This window comes from Pseudophryne corroboree, chromosome 6 (assembly GCF_028390025.1).
Source record: "Pseudophryne corroboree isolate aPseCor3 chromosome 6, aPseCor3.hap2, whole genome shotgun sequence".
In the NCBI taxonomy this organism is placed as follows: domain Eukaryota; kingdom Metazoa; phylum Chordata; class Amphibia; order Anura; family Myobatrachidae; genus Pseudophryne; species Pseudophryne corroboree.
Window position 1 is genome coordinate 679,621,314 of NC_086449.1, and position 21,498 is coordinate 679,642,811.

A 21,498-nucleotide genomic window follows, 5' to 3' on the forward strand; every position below is an offset into this window, starting at 1 on the left:
AGTCAGCTGGCAGCTCTGCTAACGTTGGGCACTTTTTTTTAAATGAAAATGCACCTTATTTACATTACTATATGGCTAGGATGCACAAGCAGCTTCAGCTGATTAAAATGATATGCAGCATGCCTATATTCTGTGTGCGACTTTATCTGCATACAAAATGCTACGTTACAGTGATTTCCAGGAATACACTGTAACGTAGCATTTCATATGCAGATACAGCCTCAGTCACACACAGAATATAGGCATGTCGCATATCATTTTAATCAGCAGAACCTGCTTGTGCCCCTAGGCATACCAAATACCCTAGGCATTTGCCTAGTTTGCCTATGCCTAGGGCCGGCTCTGCTTGCCTGTAATTTGCAATACTGATGCTCGCCTCAAAAAGGTCTGGGAGAGAGTACATTCTGTCCTTAACAAGGCTTAATTTTGCTCCAATTTTTTTGTACATCATCATTGCAGGCCCTATACATTCAAGGTGGGGGATACAATGAGGTTATTGACCCAAAATATAAGGCTTCATCAGTCTTCTAAGAAATTTGGTTCCAAATACATTGGTCCATTTCAGACCACCAAACAAGTGAACTTCGTTGCCTTCCATCTCAAACTTCCCAGGTCCTTAAGGAAATACATTTCATTGCTATCCCTTCAAACTGCTCATCATTTCTCAGAAGGTTAAGGTTTTCTGTTCAAAGATGCCACCTCCAGTCCTTATTGATGGTCACCAAGAATATGTGGTAAAAAAAAAAATTGGGATTCCAAGAAAGTACAAAGCAAAGTCTACTGAAATATCTATTGACCTGAATAGTGGTCTTGTACCAGAGAGGTATTTACAAGTGGACAATTTTAAAGAGGCCTTTTTCAAGTCTTTTCCAGATAAACCTGGATCTAGGGTTTACTTAAGGGAGGGGCACTATTTTGAGCTGTCGCGAGTTGTTCACACTGCCTGCTCCATCCCGGACATTGCCTTAGCAGAAGGGATGCTTTTGCAGCTGCACAGCTTCCCGGTCCCGACTATTGGTAGGCAAATGGGACACCTTCCCCATCATTTCTGCTATGTGTAGTGGCAGCTTGTACAGTATGGTTACAGCAGGATTACTTAGGGGGCTTATACCTGTTGGAATGAAGTGATCGGCCCACCCTGCCCATTATAGCGTTTTTGTGCCTGCAAGTAGCTGACCTGCCAGTACTCGCGTCCTGACTGTGTAACCTCTCCTGTTGGTACTGACTGCTGTGTTTGCCTTCTTAGATTCATGACTGCAGCTTGTAGCATTTTCTACCCCAGTCTGCATTATTCTCTTTATTCCTGCAGCTAATCTTTTTCTCCACTTCCTGGATTATTGGTCCCTGAATCTCTCCTGGCTCCCAACCTACCCCAGTTACTGGATTGCAGCTGTGGTCACGTGTCCCAGGTACCTTACCACCTGCCCTACTCCAGCCACATAAATCCTGTGTTTGCAGAGCCAGTTCTAATTTTGGGCCCGTGCAGTGTTTGCGTTTTCTGGCTTCCTCAGATGTGGCTCAGGCGTTACCTATGGAGAAGTTGCGACATGACATCTTAGGACACGCAACTTCACCATGCATAACCATTTTATTTGAGTGTGCCTTGGCAATATTTAGATCTTGTTCAGTGTGCCTCGAGTTGTAAAAAGTTGAAAATCTCTGCTCTAGAGGTTCATGTGGACTCTTGGTGGGCCCTAACATGATGGAAAAATATTACAGGATAGTTGTAAAATACATAATGCACATTAAAAATGCAATTTCCATAGATCTAGGAAAAATACAGAACACCACTTGACAACTTTGGAAAGAAAATATGGCATTTTTTATTTTAAAACTTAGATTTTGAAATCACAATCAATTTTATTGATAATATCCGAGCAACTCTGTTTTATTTCTCAACCAAAATACTCACAATGACAGTAAAAACTAAGCACATCGGTATAAATAAATGCTTCATCTTTATGTTACTAACATCTAAAAGATGACACGTCATTGTGTACAAATCTGTCTTTATAACAAACACATTCACAGTTAAGAAAATACTCTTTCAGAAAAATTCTCAGGGGCAAAGAATAAAAGATTCTGTAGTAAAACAAACATTTCCAGATCGAGGCACATTGTTAAAAAATCAAACTTATATAAACGTACCCATTATTTGTTGTGTTAGGCTATGAATTATTAATTACTTTCTTGTAGTATTAAAAACCCCAAAACAAAACAGAAAAAAAACAGTAGAAATAACTCACTATATGATACATATATCCAAGTGGTGTGATATTTTATATAATAAAGAATGAAAATAGTCACTTTCAATAATAAAAATAAGTTCTATTTTTGTTTATTTTACAATATAGTTAATATTCTTATCTTCTTTTTTGAGCTTCTCTATGAAAGTACACAGTTCTTTTACAAATTGCAGCATTACAGTTGCTTGTTTTTTCCTTTTTTCCTTTCGGTATCTGTGGATCTATAAGCAGTGTGAACAGCCACATTCCACATGTCTATCCAGTTCCTCCATAAAAGAACTGCCATCTGTGCACTGAAAGACATATTTCCGTCGTTTGCTCCTAAGCGGGACACAGCATTGGCCATTGCTGCAGCTTCCGCTACATTCCATGCGCGGGACCTTGGTGGTCGTACTGCATGTGTTGTATCCTTGATGTTTGCGTACAATCTCACGGATAATCTCACCATGGCAATGATTTTCTGCAAAATAAATAAAACATTTTGTTTCGTTTTCTTACTATTCTACACTGTCATGCAAAGGGATGAAATTCTCCTACTCCTAAGTCCCAGAGAGGCCCCAAGAATCTCAGACAAACTCAGACAAACTGATTTATGGCCGGAGTCCTATTTTGACTTAGAGAGTACACTTTATTTTTAAATCACCATGCAGTATTAAGGAAATACACACTGGTGCTTGAAAGGTGTCATAAACAGTATAGGGGGAGACATTATCAACATGAGTACAAAGTATAGTCAGAAGCTTCCACATAATAAAAACAGTTTACATACAGATTGTTTTTTTTATTTCTTGTCAATCAGAGGAAGAAGAAATAGGAGAATAGGTGGGGAAGGCCTCCCCCTGAAGATAAGGTCCTCTCCCATAGTTCAGTAAACTGTGCATGCAGTTGTGGGAAAAAAGCCCAGGTAGGAGAAATTTATATATACCTGACATTGTATGGGTTGTGGCCGTAGTATCGAAACACATAGCTTCAAAAAGGAGTTACAGCCCTGCCCACCACCAACATACCACCCACCCACCCCCACCCCCACCCCCAGAGAGACAAAGTGGCAAATTTGTAGGTAGCTTTAAAAGTCCTGATTGCCCACACAGTGGAGATGGTCTTATAGCTGCATTTTTTTATCACGTGGACTACCCTAATCACACCTGCCTCTGACCATGTAGACATGTGATCCCAAAGATGTGTCACATAATGAAGGGGAACATTACTCAAACTAATAATATTTGCATACTTCCAACATCAAGGAGAGTTATACCCCCTATCTATAAAAAAAAAAAAAAAATGGGAATGGGGAAGAGAATGCGCTTAACCTAGGCTGATTAAGTTGCTGCTGAATAGTGGAGGGCACTACCATACTCTCCTTGGTCGGGGTTATGGTTGTGTGAAGTATTCAGCACACAGCATATCAGAAGAACTGAACGCTCACACTGATTGTATGTGTAATATAAAAAGATGCCCCCCTTCTGCCATTTAAGGCGTAGCAACCATAAGTTCAGGGAGCGCAACTGCTATGGGGCCCAGAGCTGAGAGAGGCCCATCTTCCTTGTCAAAGATACATATATATGTATATATGTTTCCCCATTGGATGATGCAAACTTTTGCTTGGGGTTTACAATATATCTAGCCCCTAGACCTGCTGATTGTAATGTGGTATAAAATGTCCAAGAGGGCACTATACTGTTACATAATATGAACTGGAGGCACTGTAATGTAGCATAATATGAACTAGGGGCACTGGTAATGTGGCATAATATGAACTAGGGGCACTGTAATGTGTCATAATATGAACTAGGGGCACTGAAATGTGGCATAATATGAACTAGGGGCACTGTAAAGTGGCATAATATGATCTGGAGACACCTTAGGGGAGATTCAAATGTTTGAAAAGTCAGTTGGGAGTCTGTTTTTTCCTATCTAATAGACAGGTAAAAACAGACAACTAACCGACTTTTCAAACATTTGAATTCCACCCTGTATGTCATAACATGAATTGGGGTACTGTGTTGCATAATGTGTTCTGGCAGCCAGAAAAATGTGACATAATGTGAACTAGGCCATTACTATGGTCTATAAAATAAATTCTGGCACTAATATAGGGCAAACAAATGTAATAACTGCTGAGAGGTATTTCTCTAAAAGCATTGGGACAGGGCCCCTTTGAAATGTTGCTATGGAGCCCAGAAAGTACTGGCTACATCTCTCCCTATAGCCTTTATTGATAGGCCACAGACCCTTCAGACAGACTTCCTAAAATCAGCACTGTTCAGTGAAAACCCAAAAATTTGTGAGGCTTGCAAATTCTATACTATAAAAGTAAATTAATATGTTAAGTTAATCTTTGCTGACTGACAAAGGCATAGAAACCACTCTTCATAGAATCTAGCAGTAGAAAAATAGCTTACTTTTAAATGTATTCCACGCATTTTGCTGTGATCTAAACCTACTCACTAAGGGATTGTGCCTTCTGTGCGCCAGAACCATACATTAGAAAAGAAAGAACATAGAGGGCATTAATATATGACAGGAGTGTCATAAACCTCCAGGCTATGTGTACTCAGGCTTCCTTTAGGCACACCAGGGGTTAACTTTTTATTGGGAGTGTTTAAACCAAGTTGCTAGGGGACTGTGATTGGTTTATCTAGAAAGGGTTGTACTTGTGTGAAGTTAAGCTAGGGTGTTGTTAGAGAATCAGTCTCTTTCTCCTGAGATGTTATGACAGAGAAGTACCGAGGTTTTACAGTATACTGTTTGAGCTTGTGTGCCTTTCTCTTTATTTCTGACTGATTTTCACCCTTTGATCTCTCTGTTTAAGCTTGTTCTTTTCTGCCTTTCTCTTTGTTTGTTTCTTACTGAATCTTTATCCTACTTTATTTGCTTATCTTACTGGTCTCTCCCCTCTCCCCTGTCCTCCTTTCTTTTGATTGTACCATTGATTGTACCTGGTGAGTGATGGCTAGGCAGCGCAGAGTTGTGGCGCTGCCTGCCCATTACCTGACGGGTGCTGAGGCGGCTGTCATGGCGGGTGGCGTGTACGGGGCTGGGCTTAGTAGCGGGGGCTCCGGTCGCGAGCTTGCGGGCTTCCCCTGCGGGCGCTAGCGAACCGGCTGAGACTGGGGTAAGGGGCCGTGGACGTCCCCGGGATTGGGTCGCGATATGCGGCCTCTCTGGCTCTGTGGGATGCGGGCACAGTCTGGTGGCTTATGGCGGCTCCCTCTTCCTGAGCACTAACAGCAGTGGTCAGACTTCCGCTGGTCGCAGGTCCCGGGCGGGGAGAGGCGCTGGAGTCAGCAGTGCGGTGCGGGTGGCAGTGTATGCTGGGGTGAGCAGGGATCCGCCTCACAGTTGCATGGCTGGGAGGAAGAGCTTAGTCTCCCGTGACGGATTTTCGGCTCTGGGAACTGGAGGCCTGTTAGAGGGCAGTGGCAGGGCTGTCAGTGGCAGTGGTAGTGTGAGGACACGGGGTTCACCCGTAGGAGGCCCTGACAATTCTAGGGCGTGCAGGCGGGTTAGACGCCAGCACCATTTTGAGGACAGTGAGGGAGCAGCTGATAGTTTTAGCAGCTCCTCTCAGGAACTGGAGCCGCTGCAGGGAGATTTGGATAGAGCCTCAATGAGAGTGTATGCACCTACCTCACGTAATAGGGGTGGTACTGGCCCATCTTTTCTGGATCCTTGATCCTATGCGGAGGTGGTCAGGTCACTTGGCAGGCGTGAGGTGTGTACGCGGCGCGTGGAGGCTACAGGGTGGGGCGCAGTCTGGCCAGGGACAGAGATTGGACACTGCAGGGGTGTCTTCCATTTGCGCTTCTGTAGTGTCAGCATTGGTCCCTCTCCTTACCACTGGGCCAGGTGGGGAGTTCTCCGGGGATGTGACTGATGTTGGGGTGATAACCACCCGTTTAGTTCAGCCGATGGCGGGTCGTCTAATGCCCCCAGTGTGGGCAATGTGTCTGTAATGTCGGCAGTTTCCTCTCCTATGTCTGCAGGTGTCATGCACAGGATTGGAGAGGACGTCATAGATCGTGCGCAGGTAGCCATATCCAGCGAGAGGGCTTCTTGGACTGAGGGAGCTGCGGGAGGGTCTGGGGAGTCCTCCGCTGACCCTGACTGGGTTGGTTCCGAGTCCGGTCATGATGGTTCATCAGTGTGTGCTACAGATCGCTCTGAAGCATCAGCAGGCACAAGCGTAGACGGTGCAGGAGGGGTCGGGAGGGGGCTGACCTTTCTTCGACTCCGTCTGATTCATCTGGCTCGTCAAGGGACCATAGATGGACTTCCAGACATAGGGGCGCTAAGAGGTGGCGCTGGTCTTCAAGCTCCAGCATGTCAATTGAGTCCGTCCAGTCCGATGAGGTGCGCTGTACTAACATTGCGGTGCTCAGGGGTCTGTGTCCGAGAGTGAAGGACCTAATTAGGAGAGGCAGGTATGTGAATATTTTTGCTTTAACATGCAAAACTAAAAAGGCGCTTGCGGCTGCCAGGAAGAAGGGTAATGCAGCTGAGGAGGCAACATGTCTTACCATAACTGGTTGTGGGGCATATACGTTTTTACTGCGTGCTATCTGGAAACATGGCCTGATGAGCACATCAATGTAGTGCGTTATATGTTCCTTATCCATAGACTTTCATTGCAGGGTGCTGTCTGGAGGACTTATGATGATGAGTTTCGTCGCAAACAGCACGGACACGAGGTGATGGACCTGGGTAAAAAAGATGTCGAGCTGTTTGTAGATGTTATTCATCATGATTAGTCGCCTGAAAAAGCTGGTCTGGTGTGGTGGGGGAGTCGAGGCCCTTGGAGTGCGCCGGCTAAGGCGGTCACCGGTAGGTCTGGCGGCTCGAGTCCAGACCATGGGAAATGTTTTGCATTTAATAATTGCCAATGTTCCCTGAGTGTGATATGCAAGTTTCGGCACCTTTGTATTCGGTGTGGCGGCACCCACCCGATCAAAGATTGCACTCGATCGGTCGGTGGGGGCAGGGGCGCAGCTGGTCAGCAAAGCCGCAGTCCCGTGGTGGCCACTTCTAAGTAGATCCCCCACTCCGGTGCATTTGGGGTAAATGTTAGGCTGGCTGGACATTTACTCTGATCGTGCATCGGCGGAGTTTCTTAGGTTGGGTTTCTTGGTGGGTTTTTCTCTGCCAGTTGATAGGGAAGTTAGGGCTGGCTCGTCCGGTAAGTTGCACTCTGCGAAGGAATTCCCCATGGTGTTGTGCGACAAAGTAATGGCTGTGGTGGCGTTGGGACGTATGGCAGGTCCGTTTGTGGAGCCCCCTATTTACGGCCTGATGCTCTCCCCGGTGGGGGGTCGTACCTAAAAAGGCCCCTGGTAAGTTAAGGCTGATACAACATCTGTCTTCTCCAGTGGGCTCTTTAGTGAACGATGCTATAGATGACATTCTCTGTAGCGTTACATATCAGTCCTTCGAGTCAGCGTTGACATTGTACGATCTATTGGTAACAGAGCCCTCATGTGTAAGCTGGATGTTGGATCGGCTTTTCGCTTACTGACGTTGCACCCATCAGTGTTTCGATATATGGGCTTTCAGCCTGACGATGACTTTTAAATCAATAAGTGTCTCCCGATGGGCTGTGTGATCTCTTGTGCATATTATGAATGCACAATCTTGTACTGGTTCAGTACATTTTTGCATTGGTGTTTGAAACAGAGTTCGGGAGAAGTTGGGGTTGCGCATTACTTAGATGATTTTCTTCTAGTGGGTCCAGCAGGTTCCTCGCGTTGCGCTAAGCTTCTGGAGAGTGCCAAAACACTGTTTCGGTCTTTCGGAGTTCCCATAGCTGCTGATAAAACTGAAGGACCTACAGAGGTCATTGTCTATTTGGATATCGAAATTGATACCTTGGCTGGCCTGTTTTGGCTTCCTCGGAAAACGTTTCACGTTTGCATGATGGCATCTTGCTGGCATTGGCTAGTGGCAAGGTCACTCTTAGACAGGCCCAACCGCTTCTGGGTTTGTTTAACCTGGCTTGCAGGGTAATCCCAATGGGGCAGATCTTCTTCAGGAAGCTGGAGAGGGCAACAGTAGGAGTGCGGTGTGCGCACCATTACATTAGGCTAGCCAGTGAGATCTGGAGGTATCTTAAGGTTTGGGATGCGTTTTTGGCTAGTTTTAATGGCGTGCGGATTTGGGTTCCCCCCCCCCCCCCCCCCGATTTCCAGCCCTTGTTCTCCAGCTCTATATAGATGCGGCCGGGTTCGGGGCTTTCTTCATGGTGCTTGGTGTGTGGCCCCTTGGCCAGTTGAGTGGGTGACGGAGGGTCTGGTGAACAACATGTGACTGTTGGAGGTCTTTCCGATCATGGAGGTGCTGGAGCTATGGTCTGCTAGGCTGAATAACAGGGAAGTGGTGTTTTTGTGACACAATTTGGGCATTGTGCATGCTATTAATCGGCAGCACTCAACGTCACTTCCTGTTATAAGGGTTCTGGCGCAGATTGTCCTACGATGCTTAGAGTGTAACATTGTTTGGGATTTGTACGGGTCGGTTAAGTCCAGGGCGTATGTCGTTAAGTTACTGGCGGGTATATCGTATTTCCTTCAATTATGAGGGGAACAGGATATTACCAAGTCGTTTTTTTCTCTTGACAGTACTTAAGGGTTGGGTGCGTTCCGGCCCCACCCCTCCGGATTCACGATTACCCATTGACGGTCCCATGCTTTTTCATTTATTGCAGGCATTATCAATAGTTTGCGCTGTTTTGAGGTTGCACTGTTCAATTTGGCTCTTGCCGTGGCATTCCACGGGGCGTTCAGGGTGGGTGAATTGGTTGCCTCTACGAGGCGGTCAGTTTTGTCTTTGCTGACGTCACAAGTGGTGATTCGCGAAGATGCTCTGTGGTGTCGGGTGCAGCGGTCCAATACAGATCCGGTTGGTAGAGGACACTGGGTCTCCATGGGTCGATGCTCGGATCGCAGGATTTGTCCTGTTACCATGGCGGAGACTTATGGGGGTTTGATGTTCTTGTCTATTTCATGCTGACGGGTTTCCTTTGACCCTTTAGCAATTTGGGTGGGTCTTGATGCACTGCATCTTCTACTTGGGTCTATCTTCGGGTGTTTATGGCACTCATTCTTTTCAGTATCGGTGATGCTACGGCTGACGCCGCGGCAGGGTGGTCCATAAGCGATATCCGAGTGCTGGACAGGTGGAGATCTGGGGTATTTCATAGATACATCAGATGTTGACCTGGTCGGCGCAACCTAACTTGAGGAGTAGCCACTCATCACCATTAGGTGAGGGTCTTGTGGATTTTTTTTGTTTACCATCAATTTTAATTATGGTTTCTGCCGGCTGATGGAAGTTTGCGTTTTTTGCCTCAAGTCAAGTTAGGAGACCCATGCCGCAACTCTCCCTGTCCCTTCCTCTGGTCAGGTTAGGTATGTTGCCCATCTTAGGTCCCCCTTTTTCGCTTAGATGTTGCTTGCTTGGCTTTTCCATTTGAGTTTTCTCTGACTGGTTGGTTATTAATGTTGTTAATCATTTTTTCTACAGGGGTGCGTTTAGACGAGCAATTCATTTGGGTGATAGGTCACTCATTTGTTTATTGGGCGGCTCAATCATTGTTTGCAGCGGATGTCACCCTGAAGCCTTTTTTCTGGGTTGGATAGGTAGGAGGGGAATGCGTTGGAAGGCATTCCGACAGAGATTGAATAAGGCCGTGGATTTGTTCGGCTATCCGTTGTTCCTCATTGTACATCTTGGGGGCAACGATTTGACATCCAGGTCGTCTCTGTACCTGAGATGCGATATTAGGCAGCAATTGCTGGACTTGATTGCAGAATGGCCTTTTTTCAGAATCTGGTGGTCGGACATCATTCCATGTTTGATCTGGCATGGTGCTGAGAGACCGGGTGCCATAGATTTGGTACGCAGAAGGGTGAACGCGATTGTTGGCCACGTTGTGGTGGCTTCTGGTGGACGTATCATTTCACACCCAAACATATCTTATAGAGATCACGCTCTGTTCCGGGGTGATGGTGTGCATCTCTCGGATGAGGGTATGTACAGGTTTGTGGATGACATTTGGATGAGTATGGTGGCGGCGCAGGTTTTTAAGTTAAACCTTTGAGTTGGCCGGTCTCAGAACGGCTTATGTGTAATTCCTGATAGGATAGGTAAATTTTTCCCTGGGGGGCAGTTCAGTCAGGGAGGAGTCTGGGCATGGACAATCAGTGGCGGACCGGAGGGCATCACTGGACCAGGTGGGCCCTCCTTTCTCCTTCTACATGGCTGAACTGCTGCCTCAAGTCGATGCTGATGTGGACAGATGGCCACATCGGTTTGTGGTGTTGTCCCCACAAGGCTTGGGTGGTTGGCCCTGCCTTGGCGAGTCGGATGGGCAAAAAAGGTGGCAGTTGGCTCTTCCTTGCCTGTCGGGCAGTTGGCCCTGGTTCTTACAGTTAATGTTTGCTTACGCTAGGCCGTTCTTATCCTGCCACCATACTTTAGTTAACTTAAACTTAAATAGTTAGTTTAAACACTTTCATTAAAAAGCTGACCCCATTTCACAGCAATTACAGTGGTCCGTGTATTTATTTATTTAGATAAGTGGGTGTGCATGGAGTGTGAGTGCATCAGCCGTGGAGAGTTTAAACCTTGGGTATATTATTTTTTACTTCTCCAATATAACAAAATTACTGCACAAATAAATCCATATTTAGAATAATTGAGCATGTATGCTATCAAATGTAAATTTAACAATATATTGCACCAAATTCAAATACATTTACTAAAATGGGAGTTCTATTTAAGATGGGAAGTTGCCCATAGAAACCAGATTGCAGGTATTATTTTCTAGACGGTGCTAGATAAATGAGAAATAGAATCTGATTGGTTGCTATGGGCAACGTCCCATCTTAAATAGAACTACCATCTTAGTAAATTTACCCCCTTGTATCAAATACATATGTCTTGCCCTTTCATCCTTAGAATGTCTTGTTGTAAAATTCATTCACTCTGGCAAAATGCCTCAGTTTTAAGCACAGCCCTTCTCCCCACCCCAAAAACAGCATCTGACTGCCATCCTGCGTCTGCTATCGCAAACCCGTACTGAACATATGCAGTACAGGTCCGGCGCCTGCGCAAAGTACATCAGTACTTTGCGGCATGCGCTGCAGATCCTTCAGGATATGAATGAGGGCCCATGACTTTAAACATAATGCTAACACCATTACAAGGCTTTACATAACATTACAACAGTGTCAGCAATCTCCCATCGATATCATGCTGTTGTCATAGTGACTGTCAATAGTATTAAGATCAACAAAGTAACTACTTCCCATTTATTTGCATTAGACAGATAAAATCTAAGTAATGATTGGTTGTTGTGCAATCTTTTACTGAAACCATAGCCAACACAGACACCCTAGTTGTATCTGTCTAGTACAAGTTAGAAAATGAAGTGTGTCTGATTGTCTGAAATTATTTAAGGAATTTTAGCATCTTTGAGCATTGTTTGTAATGTTGGGAATACACAGTCATATACAATTCCTGTCAGGCAGCCCTACACCCATCAGATATCAGGGGCATACACTGTGAGATATTTCACAGTGTCTTGCCACGTGACTAGGGAGGCCAATCCCGGGATCGGGGGGGATGGCCGGAAACAGTTGAAAGCCAATCCCGGGTATCCCGGGAATCCCGGGATTGACCATTTTTCAATCCCGATACCCGGGATTGAAAAAACGGCCCGGGATTGGCCTCCCTACACATGACATGTTGGTTCCTGTCTGTGCATTCAATGCCTTATGCGGGCACTTACAACTTTTACAATATTGCATCGGACGGACATGGTGGACAATTCAGCATGTCCGACCCATCAATATTGTCGGATCAGCCTTATGCATTCACAGTACAATTATCTGGGCACTCCACAGATATCAGGCGGATCACCGAGATATTTGTATAATGTATGCTCAGCATAACTAACCCCCAGCAATTGCAAATGTAATCTGCAAGTGGGCAGTACTTAGTGAAAAAGTACTTTACTGCTTCTAATTCTTCATGGAACTTCTAAGGTCTTGAGCAAGGGTTCCCAACTCCAAAGTACCACCAACATGTTTTGTGGATTTCTTTAATCATACACAGGTGAGCTAATCTAATTTGCTAGGTCAGTAATTATCCAACCTGCTTCCACAGACAGAAATCCTCACTGCATGACCTGTTGGGAAAACGTGAGGTTGAGAACCACTGATCTAGATGGTCTTCACCCTCCTGGCCAGTGCAGACAGCTGCAAGTCAAACTGCATGAAACTCTTTAATACGATACGATGGCTCACCTTTGTCACAGTGCTCGCCAGTAAAGTGGGGATCACACTGACAGGATGGTTCCCCACTCTCTGAGAGGTGGCACTGTCCATGATTGCACTTTAGGTTTCTGCAGGCGCTGGTCTCATTCTTTTTGTCACAGTACATTCCAGTGTAGCCTTCTGTACATTTGCATGTATAACCATTCTCAGCAGGAACACAAGAACCATGCACACACCTAAAATATAGAACAGAAAACATCTCTAAGTCCCCATGGCTTTCATTTGGTTAGACTGATCTAGTCCTAACTTTAATAATTCATGAAAATAATAATAATAATAATAATAATAATAATAATAGCAATACTTGTTGAGCAACATTTTATAATGTCAATATGTGCAATCATATTGGAATAGATATACAGTGCTGCCATATGGGTAGAATAACAGGTAAATCAACTTTGTGTTTTTTATACACCATCTAAAGCAGGCAGTCAAATGCTTTGGCTATACAAACAGTCAAACTGTTCAGAAAGCCTCTTTTTCCAGTTTTTATTAACACTGCTAGATAGTGAAAAAAAGTTTTGGTAAACAAAAACGGAAATATAACTAAATTAAATAAAAAGCATTTGTTATGGAACATGTAATAAACTAAGAACCTACAGTTGTTCTCCAGCAATGAAAAAGAGACCTGTCTGGGCCATGAAGCACCGCCAGTAGATTACTGAAGACTGGAAGGTATTGTGGGCTGATGCAGGGTTTTTGTACACCACTCATTAGGCAATAGGACGGTTCCTGAGTTTGTTTGTTTGTTTGTTTGTTTGTTTGTTTGTTTTTTATGAGTGCCCAAAATTTAAAGCGGCAATGTTTCTAATAGCATTCCCCTTTTACATTTCAGACTTTGTCCTACAGCAAGATAATAATCCAAACATACCTCTAGGTTATGTCAGAACTGCCTTAGAGGAAAATAACATGACCATAGACTTTAAATCATGGCATGTCTACCAAAGTCTCTAGACCTTAACCCCATTATGCTGGTTTGGGATAAAATGGACAGAAGTGTGTAAGCGGGTGGTCTTCAGTTTGCCGGCTGTCGGGATCCCGGCAGCCGGCATACTGACACTTTTTCTCCCTCTTGGGGGTCCACGACCCCCCTGGAGGGAGAACAATAGCGTACCATCGTGCCCGCAGCGTGGCGAGCACAGCGAGCCCGCAAGGTATGCCAGCGGTCGGGTTTCTGGTGCTGGTATGCTGGTCGCCGGGAGACCGGCCACCGGCATACCATACTACACCCGTGTAAGCAAAGCAACCTACAAGTGCAACACATTTGTGGGAACTTCTGCAACAGTTTTGGAAGAACTCACGACAACAATGTTCAAGTTTCATAGTAGAAAGATTGGAGGTGTTCTAAAACTTTTGACTGGTGTTAAATATATATATATATATATATAAATATATATTTATTAACTGTTTCTTATATAGCGCAGCATATTCCGTTGCGCTTTACAATTAGAACAATAGTAACAGAATAAAACTGGGTAAAAACAGAAAGACATAGAGGTAGGAAGGCACTGCTCGCAAGCTTACAATCTATAGGGAAATAGGCATTGATACACAAGGATAGATGTTGCTAGGTTCTTAGTGGGTTGTATGATATGATCACCCAGCAATTTTGGCAAAGGGTCAGGAGGGTGTGAGAGTAACGAAAGACAAAATATGTGAGGTTATGTGTACTGTACAGAGAGGATGTAATTAGATAGGGAAGCATTGGAGGTTATGTGGGTAGGTCTGGAATATGATAAGCTTGTCTGAAGAGGTGAGTTTTCAGGGAACATTTAAAGGATTGGAGACTAGAGGTGAGTCTTATTGTGCGTGGGAGGGCATTCCACAGAGTGAGTGAAGCCCAGATAAAGTCCTGTAATTTTGAGTGGGAACAAGTAATACGTGTGGATGAGAGACGCAGCTCTTGTGCAGAGCGAAGAGGTCGGTAAGGAAGATATCTTGAGATGAGTGAAGAGATGTATGTTGGTGCAGTTTGGTTAATAGCCTTGTATGTAAGTAAAAGTATTTTATATTTAATACGGTAGAATACCGGTAACCAACGGAGGGACTGACAGAGCAGATCTGCAGATGATGAACATCTAGCGAGGAAGATTAGCCTTGCAGCTGCATTCAAAATGGGTTGTAGTGGGTGAGAGCCTATGTTTGGGAAGACCAGTCAGGAGGCTATAACAATAATCAATGCGGGAGATAATGAGAGCATGGATAAGAGTTTTTGCTGTGTCTTGTATAAGATATGGGCGTATTTTGGATATGTTTCTTAGATATATGTAACATGATTTTGAGACAGATTGAATGTGGGCAAGAAAGGACAGTTCAGAATCCAAGAATGACACCTAGGCAGCGAGCTTGTGGGGTAGGGATGATTGCTGAGTTATCAACAGTGATTATCAGGTTGGGAACTACTATTGGCCGGTAGAAACATAATTAAATCTGTTTTGGAAATATTAAGTTTGAGGTGGCGAGATGTCATCCAAGATGAAATGGCAGAAAGGCATTCAGTGACATGGCCCAATACAGATGGTGACAAATCTGGGGAGGATAGGTAGATTTGAGTATCATCTGCATACAGATGATACTGAAATCCGAAAAAGCAGATGAGTTTGCCTATAGATGTGGTATAGATAGAGAAAAGCAGAGGACCTGAGACTGAGCCTTGCGGTACTCCAACTGAGAAAGGTAGCGAAGACGAGGTGGAATAAGAGAAACAAACACTGAAGGAGTGATTAGATAAGTAGGATGAAAACCTAGAACGGGCTGTATCTTGAAGACCTAGGAATTGTAGTGTTTGTATGAGGAGAGAGTGGTCAACAGTGTCAAAGGCAGCAGAGAGATCAAGGAGAATAAGTAGTGTGTTTGGGTCAGAATTTAGTTTTTTCAGAATGGGAGTAATCACTGCATGCTTGTACAGAGAAGGAAAGATACCAGTAGACAGAGAGAGATTACAGATTTTAGTTTTACTAATTTGTGAGAGTATAGAATCAAGACGAGAGGTAGTAGAGTAGGCAGATGAGAAGAGTGCAGATACTTCATTTGTGGGATCAAATGAAGAGAAGGTGCTAGAGGGTTCAGGAAGAGAATTGAGCAGGTCACGAGCTGTGGAAGAGAATACCATTTAATTTTATTTAGGATTTTATCAATCCTGTCCTTGAAATAGGATGCAAGATCTTGCGCACTGATAGTGGCTGGTGGGTTGGGTGAGGGAGGGAGGGACAAGAAGTGATTTACCTGTATTAAAAAGTTGCTTGGGGTTAGAGCAGGCATTCCCAACCGCGGTCCTCAAGGCACACAAACAGTGCAGGTTTTAGTGATATCCAGGCTTCAGCACAGATGGTTAAATCAAAATAACTGAGGTACTAATTAAGTCACCTGTGTTCAAGCCTGGATATCACTAAAACCAGGACTGTTGGTGTGCCTTGAGGACCGAGGTTGGGAAACACTGGGTTAGAGGCTTGAGCGGAGATGAGAGATTGGAAATATGTTTGTTTGGCAGTGTCCAGAGCACTACGATAAGAGTGGTACACGGTCTAATATGTGAGAAAGTCACTTGAACTACAAGATTTACGCCACTGGCGTTCTACTTTATGTGAGAGTTTTTGTAGGTGTCTTGTGTATTTAGAGTGCCACGGTTGACATCTAAGTCTACGTGGAGTGTAATGGGAAGTCGGGGCCACTTCATCAAGTGCTGTTTCTACAGTTTAGTTAAGGTGTGATACAGCAGTCTCAGGAGAGGTGAATGTACAAATTGGTGAGAGCAGTGGTTGCAGAGAGGAAGATAGTTGTTGTAAATTAATAGCGTTAATATTTCTGCATGTTTGAGGCTATATATATATATATATATATATATATATATAAAATGGTGCTAGACCTTATAAAAAGCAACTGAGGGAAATGTTTTCATTTAGACCCTTTGGTTGTACATCCAAAGGGTCTAAATGAAAACATTTCCCTCAGTTGCTTCTTATAAGGTCTAGCACCATTTTTTCATTATGGCATTGAAGATTGACAGCTTAGGCTACCAGGCGATGCCTATTATATTAATACTAACGTTTACCATCTCAGCTTTTACATTACAGATTAGGGGTACATGTATTGGTATGTAGTTTGTAGTAAGTGTAGATTCAGACTTTTGTACAAACATCTGTTATTACTGTTTCTATTTCTTTTCAGCCCAGATTTGTATGCACGGATTTCGTGTTTATTGTGGTAACTATGATGATGGCACTGACACTCCGGGGCTGCGGCAACGGAATGACGTCATTTTTAGGCGCCTCTGGACGGGTGCGTGGTCCCGCTCCGGCTAGCCTGAGGCACTGTGGTGTTCTATAAAAGGTATGTAATGTTTTAAGCTTTGTTATTCTGATGACAGTTTAAATACTGAAATGTTAATTGATTACAAGCGTCTCGTGCATTTGTTAAGCCCGGAGTGCCGCACCCAAGGGGAGGTGTATATACATATATATATATATATATATACACACACACACACACAAACACATATATACATATCTTACCCGTTACGCTTATATTACCTATGAAAGTGAGAGCAATACAACTAAACAAAGACAATCTTTGGTCATAACATTTTGGGGTCAACGCACATTGAATGCAAGTCACCCATGACTGCACCCAGTTTGCATGTACCAAGAAAAATGTTTTTCGCCCAGGGTTATATGCATCTGTGTGATCCGAGCGACCCTAACCCTATGCTTGCTTTCATAGCCATCATCTTTTGATGATACAAAGATATGCAACAGAGTAGATACACCAGGAGGGGTAAAACAAATGATTGATGACCTGGTTAGGCTTGAAAAATGGCCAAGAACATGGCATCTACAGTTTAATGCTAAAAAATGCAAAATCATACACTTGGGTCTCAAAAACCCAAAGGCTAAATATAGTATCAAGGGTATTATAATGGTAACTACTGAAGAGGAAAGGGAATTAGGAGTCACTATTTCAAGTGACTTACAGGCAGGAAAGCAATGCAACAAAGCAATGAGAAAGGCAAGTCAGATGCTTGGTTGCATAGGGAGAGGAATCAGTAGCAGGAAAAAAGAAGTAGCAATGCCACTGTATAGGTCATTGGTACATTGGTACGGCCTCATCTGGGATACAGTGTCCAGTTCTGGATACCATATCTCCAGAAGGATATAAATACATTAGAGAGTGTACAAAGAAGGGCAACTAAAATGGTGCATGGCCTACATCACAAAACTTACCCGGAAAGGCTAAAAGATCTTAACATGTATAGCATGGAGGAGAGAAGGGAAAGGGGGGACATGATAGAAACTTTCAAATATACCAAAGGCTTTAACAAAGTTCAGGAGGGAAATATTCTTCAAAGGAAAAGAAGTATTAGAACTCGAGGACATACACTGAGACTTGAGGGGGGGAGGTTCAGGGGAAATTTAAGGAAAAAGTACTTCACAGAAAGTGTAGTGGATAAGTGGAATAGCCTCCCATCAGATGTGGTAGAGGCTAAGACGGTAAAGCAATTTAAACATGCTTGGGATAGGCATATGAATATCCTTACAAAGTATTAAGGTTCAAAAAGTGTTGAGATTACCTAAAGAATAAAAAAAAGGGGGCAGACTAGATGGGCCAAGTGGTTCTTATCTGCCGTCAAATTCTATGTTTCTATTATTGTCAGTATCAGCATTCACACCAGCCCGATTCCTGTGAAAACAGATCTGACTAATAACTTAACCTATGTAAGAGTGCTCTGTTACTCCAGTTACTCCGCAAGTGGAATTGCAACTGAGTTGTGTATGATTGTGTATGATTGTGCCTTGCCGGAAGTTGTGTACACACAGCCCCAGAGCGACGCAGTACAAAAACTTGTAGGGTGCATCTGCCACTCTGCATCAGCCCCTTTACTTACAGAGCCAATGCACTTTTCTTCAAGTCTTCGTGTTTATTGGCCGCAGGGGTATTTATAAGATGTATGTTCTTATTTGAGAGCAGTCTAGTATTATCACTTGTGTTTTTGATTGCAGAACACGCAGAATGGCAGCTTCCATCCATATTCGTAAGCATGTATGAAATATATTCATCATTAGACCAGACTCCCATGGCACAAATAATTATTTATTGACAAATGATATAATTCCTGGGCTGCTTGTCCCAAGGCATCACAACACAGTCCAAAAACAACGTTTACTACTAGCAGACTTACTTGTGGTTTACACAGATGTCTCCAACCTCTTGGTCACACAAAGGTCCAGTCCATCCAGGGTTGCATTCACATATAACACTCGCTTTTTCCATGGAGCGGCAGGAGCCATGTCTGCATATATTACATGACTTGCATCCCGGGAAGACACCCATTGAGACTGGAGGCAAGTCTCTAAAATCTTGTAATTCATTGTTAATTCGTAGATCATGTATGCATCCACTAAAGCCAATGGGAATGCGGTCGGCTCTGTGCCGAATGGAGGATACTCCTGAAGTTGGTGGAATACCTTAAAAATACAAATATGTAATTGATTTCTTTTTTGCTCACATCATTAGGTTATGTTGTGTAAAATGTCATTTGTTTATGGTAAATTCTAGGAATAACAGCAAATGAAACAACTCAAAGCTAAAAAAAAAAAAAAAAAAAAGATTATTGGCCCAATTTTGTAAATCAGTCTTCAATCCAGAGGAAATTCTCTTATCTACAACTCCAAGGAAACATACATTATTGATACCAGGGGCAGAGAGTGGGGCATCAAAAACATTTGGAGGAGGGCCCAGCGATGATGGCACATTGTCCTATGGTCTCATCTCATGTGAAGGAGGATGCTACATGCCCCCAAACATGGCTTTAGTGTGCTTGCACTGGCCCTTAGACATCCTCAGAACACCAAGCAGGTTGCCTCTATTGCCAGTAGCCTGCCTGCGTTTTTATGCAAATGCTGCTACAATCTCCTTCCCTTGTGTACAGCCATTCAGCCGAGATACCCATCCACATATAATATAGATTGATGCATCCTTATACGCCACAATCGGTCGCACCATCGAAACTTGCACTAGTCCTATGGCCGATGCAGTTTCTCTGACTGACTATGGCCTCCTATGCTTGCGTCTGTGAATGCAACCACTTGCATTGACACGCCCCCGCGATACTTTCATATTACCCCCACCGAACTGACCATTTTTCATTGCATGCACGCCACAATGATTTGATTCACAGCAGAAGTTTTTCCAGACTTAATGGCTGCTATTATGTTATGAACTTCAACAAAATATTATGTACAGCAATGAGACCATTTTAATGCCACCTAATATGTACCTCCGAGATAAAGGGGAGTATTCAGGTTCATTGACGGCTGCTTTTGTAGCTTGCCAAGGCTTTTAGGTGCTCCTTTATCAACAACCAAGCTAAGGCTTTGATTCAGCATCACAAGTTCAACGGTATGAAAGAGACCATCGTTGACAGTTTCCACACTGTAAGTACAATATGAAAGCATTAGAGTTCATCATCATTTAATCATTCAGAATATAATTACAAACTAGAAATATATATATATGATCTGTGCACAATTAAGGGTGATGCGTGGAATACATACAACAAATATTCCTGCTGAACACATAGCATGGAATCACAGGCCGCTCAGTGTAGCTGAATGTGCATGGATGTTCACACTAGTGTTAATTTTCTTGGGAACCAATAAACCTACCAGTATATTTTTGGATTGTGGGAGGAAACTGGAGAACTCGGAGGAAACCCACGCAAGTACGGGGAGAATATACAAACTCCACACAGTTAGGGCCATGGTGGGAATGGAACCCATGACCTCAGTGCTGTGAGGCAGTAATGCTAACCATTACACCATCCGTACTGCCCCGTAATTAACTTGGATGTTAGTCCTTGAATTACTTTGTTCTAATATGATGTTTTTACGTCCAAGTCTTTTTTTATAAATTGTCCCCATTTTGTGTGATTTGATTAAAATTATTAGGTAATTACACCGTACAAATAAATATAACATGCAACACTGTCACTGTCTAAGTCTTTGGCTGCTTCACACATACAGAATATTACTGAAATGTTATGCTGTCGAGTTGTAAAGGCACAGAATAAAATAATATCATGGCTGGACTGGCCATCTGGCACTTCTGGCACATGCCAGAAGGGCCGATGAGCAGGTGGGATGAATTGGTCACTCAGAGAGCCGGTATGTAAAAAAATTTGGTATTAATTGACCATAAGCATGAAAAGTGAAAATAAATGATGGCACTTAAACAGGTTTCAGGATTGTTACTTAGTGGGATTATTTAATGTTTTTAGTATATGTGTATGAATGATTCACAAGCATCTACGGAGTAATCCGAAAACCCAGAAGCCACGTAGTATCAGGACCATAAATATATACCATTCACTTGCCCGTTTTAAAAAATAATTGGGAAATGTTTAGAAGTAGTAGTTTTATTACACATGCTGTTTCCTATTGGGAACAATATTACATTAAACAACAGGTAAGGTAATATGTGCTATTAATTTTACTTTGCTATTTATTATTATGATGATTATGATTATGATTATTATTATTAGTAGTAGTAGTAGTAGTAGTAGTAGTAGTAGTAGTAGTAGTAATATTTAAATTTATTGTGCAGCATATTCTGTTGGATTTTACAATTAGGAACAAAAAAGTAATAGAACAGTAATAAAACATGACTTGGTAATAACAGAAAAAGAAGTAATATGGTCCTGCTGGCAAGATTACAATCTATTTGGCATAATTGTCACTGGAAATAAATGTATTAAGAAGACTAGATGTAACTGAAAACTAAACTTTAAATAAATATGATTCAGCCTTCTGAGCCGCATACTAAACAAAAGCTGACTGGTCCTTAGAGCAACATACAAAAGACATACTAAAAAAGATATTCAAGTTAATCTTGCTGTAATAAAATACTTGTCTTAACGTATTTATACA

At 43.2% G+C, this 21,498-nt stretch overlaps 1 protein-coding gene across 3 annotated transcripts in view; it reads right to left on the reverse strand.

The window, feature by feature from the left end:
* Positions 1–1,799: 1,799 nt before the first annotated feature.
* Positions 1,800–21,498, reverse strand: part of SLIT3 (slit guidance ligand 3) — a 1,129,203-nt gene continuing 1,109,504 nt past the window's right edge. For all 3 annotated transcript variants that reach the window (XM_063928289.1, XM_063928288.1, XM_063928290.1), the window contains 4 exons: positions 19,851–20,005; positions 18,753–19,038; positions 12,548–12,753; positions 1,800–2,706 (listed from right to left, as the gene is read on the reverse strand). In XM_063928289.1, coding sequence (XP_063784359.1) covers positions 2,468–2,706; positions 12,548–12,753; positions 18,753–19,038; positions 19,851–20,005 — 886 coding nt within the window. In that variant the 3' untranslated portion in view covers positions 1,800–2,467. The remainder of the gene's footprint in view (positions 2,707–12,547; positions 12,754–18,752; positions 19,039–19,850; positions 20,006–21,498) is intronic.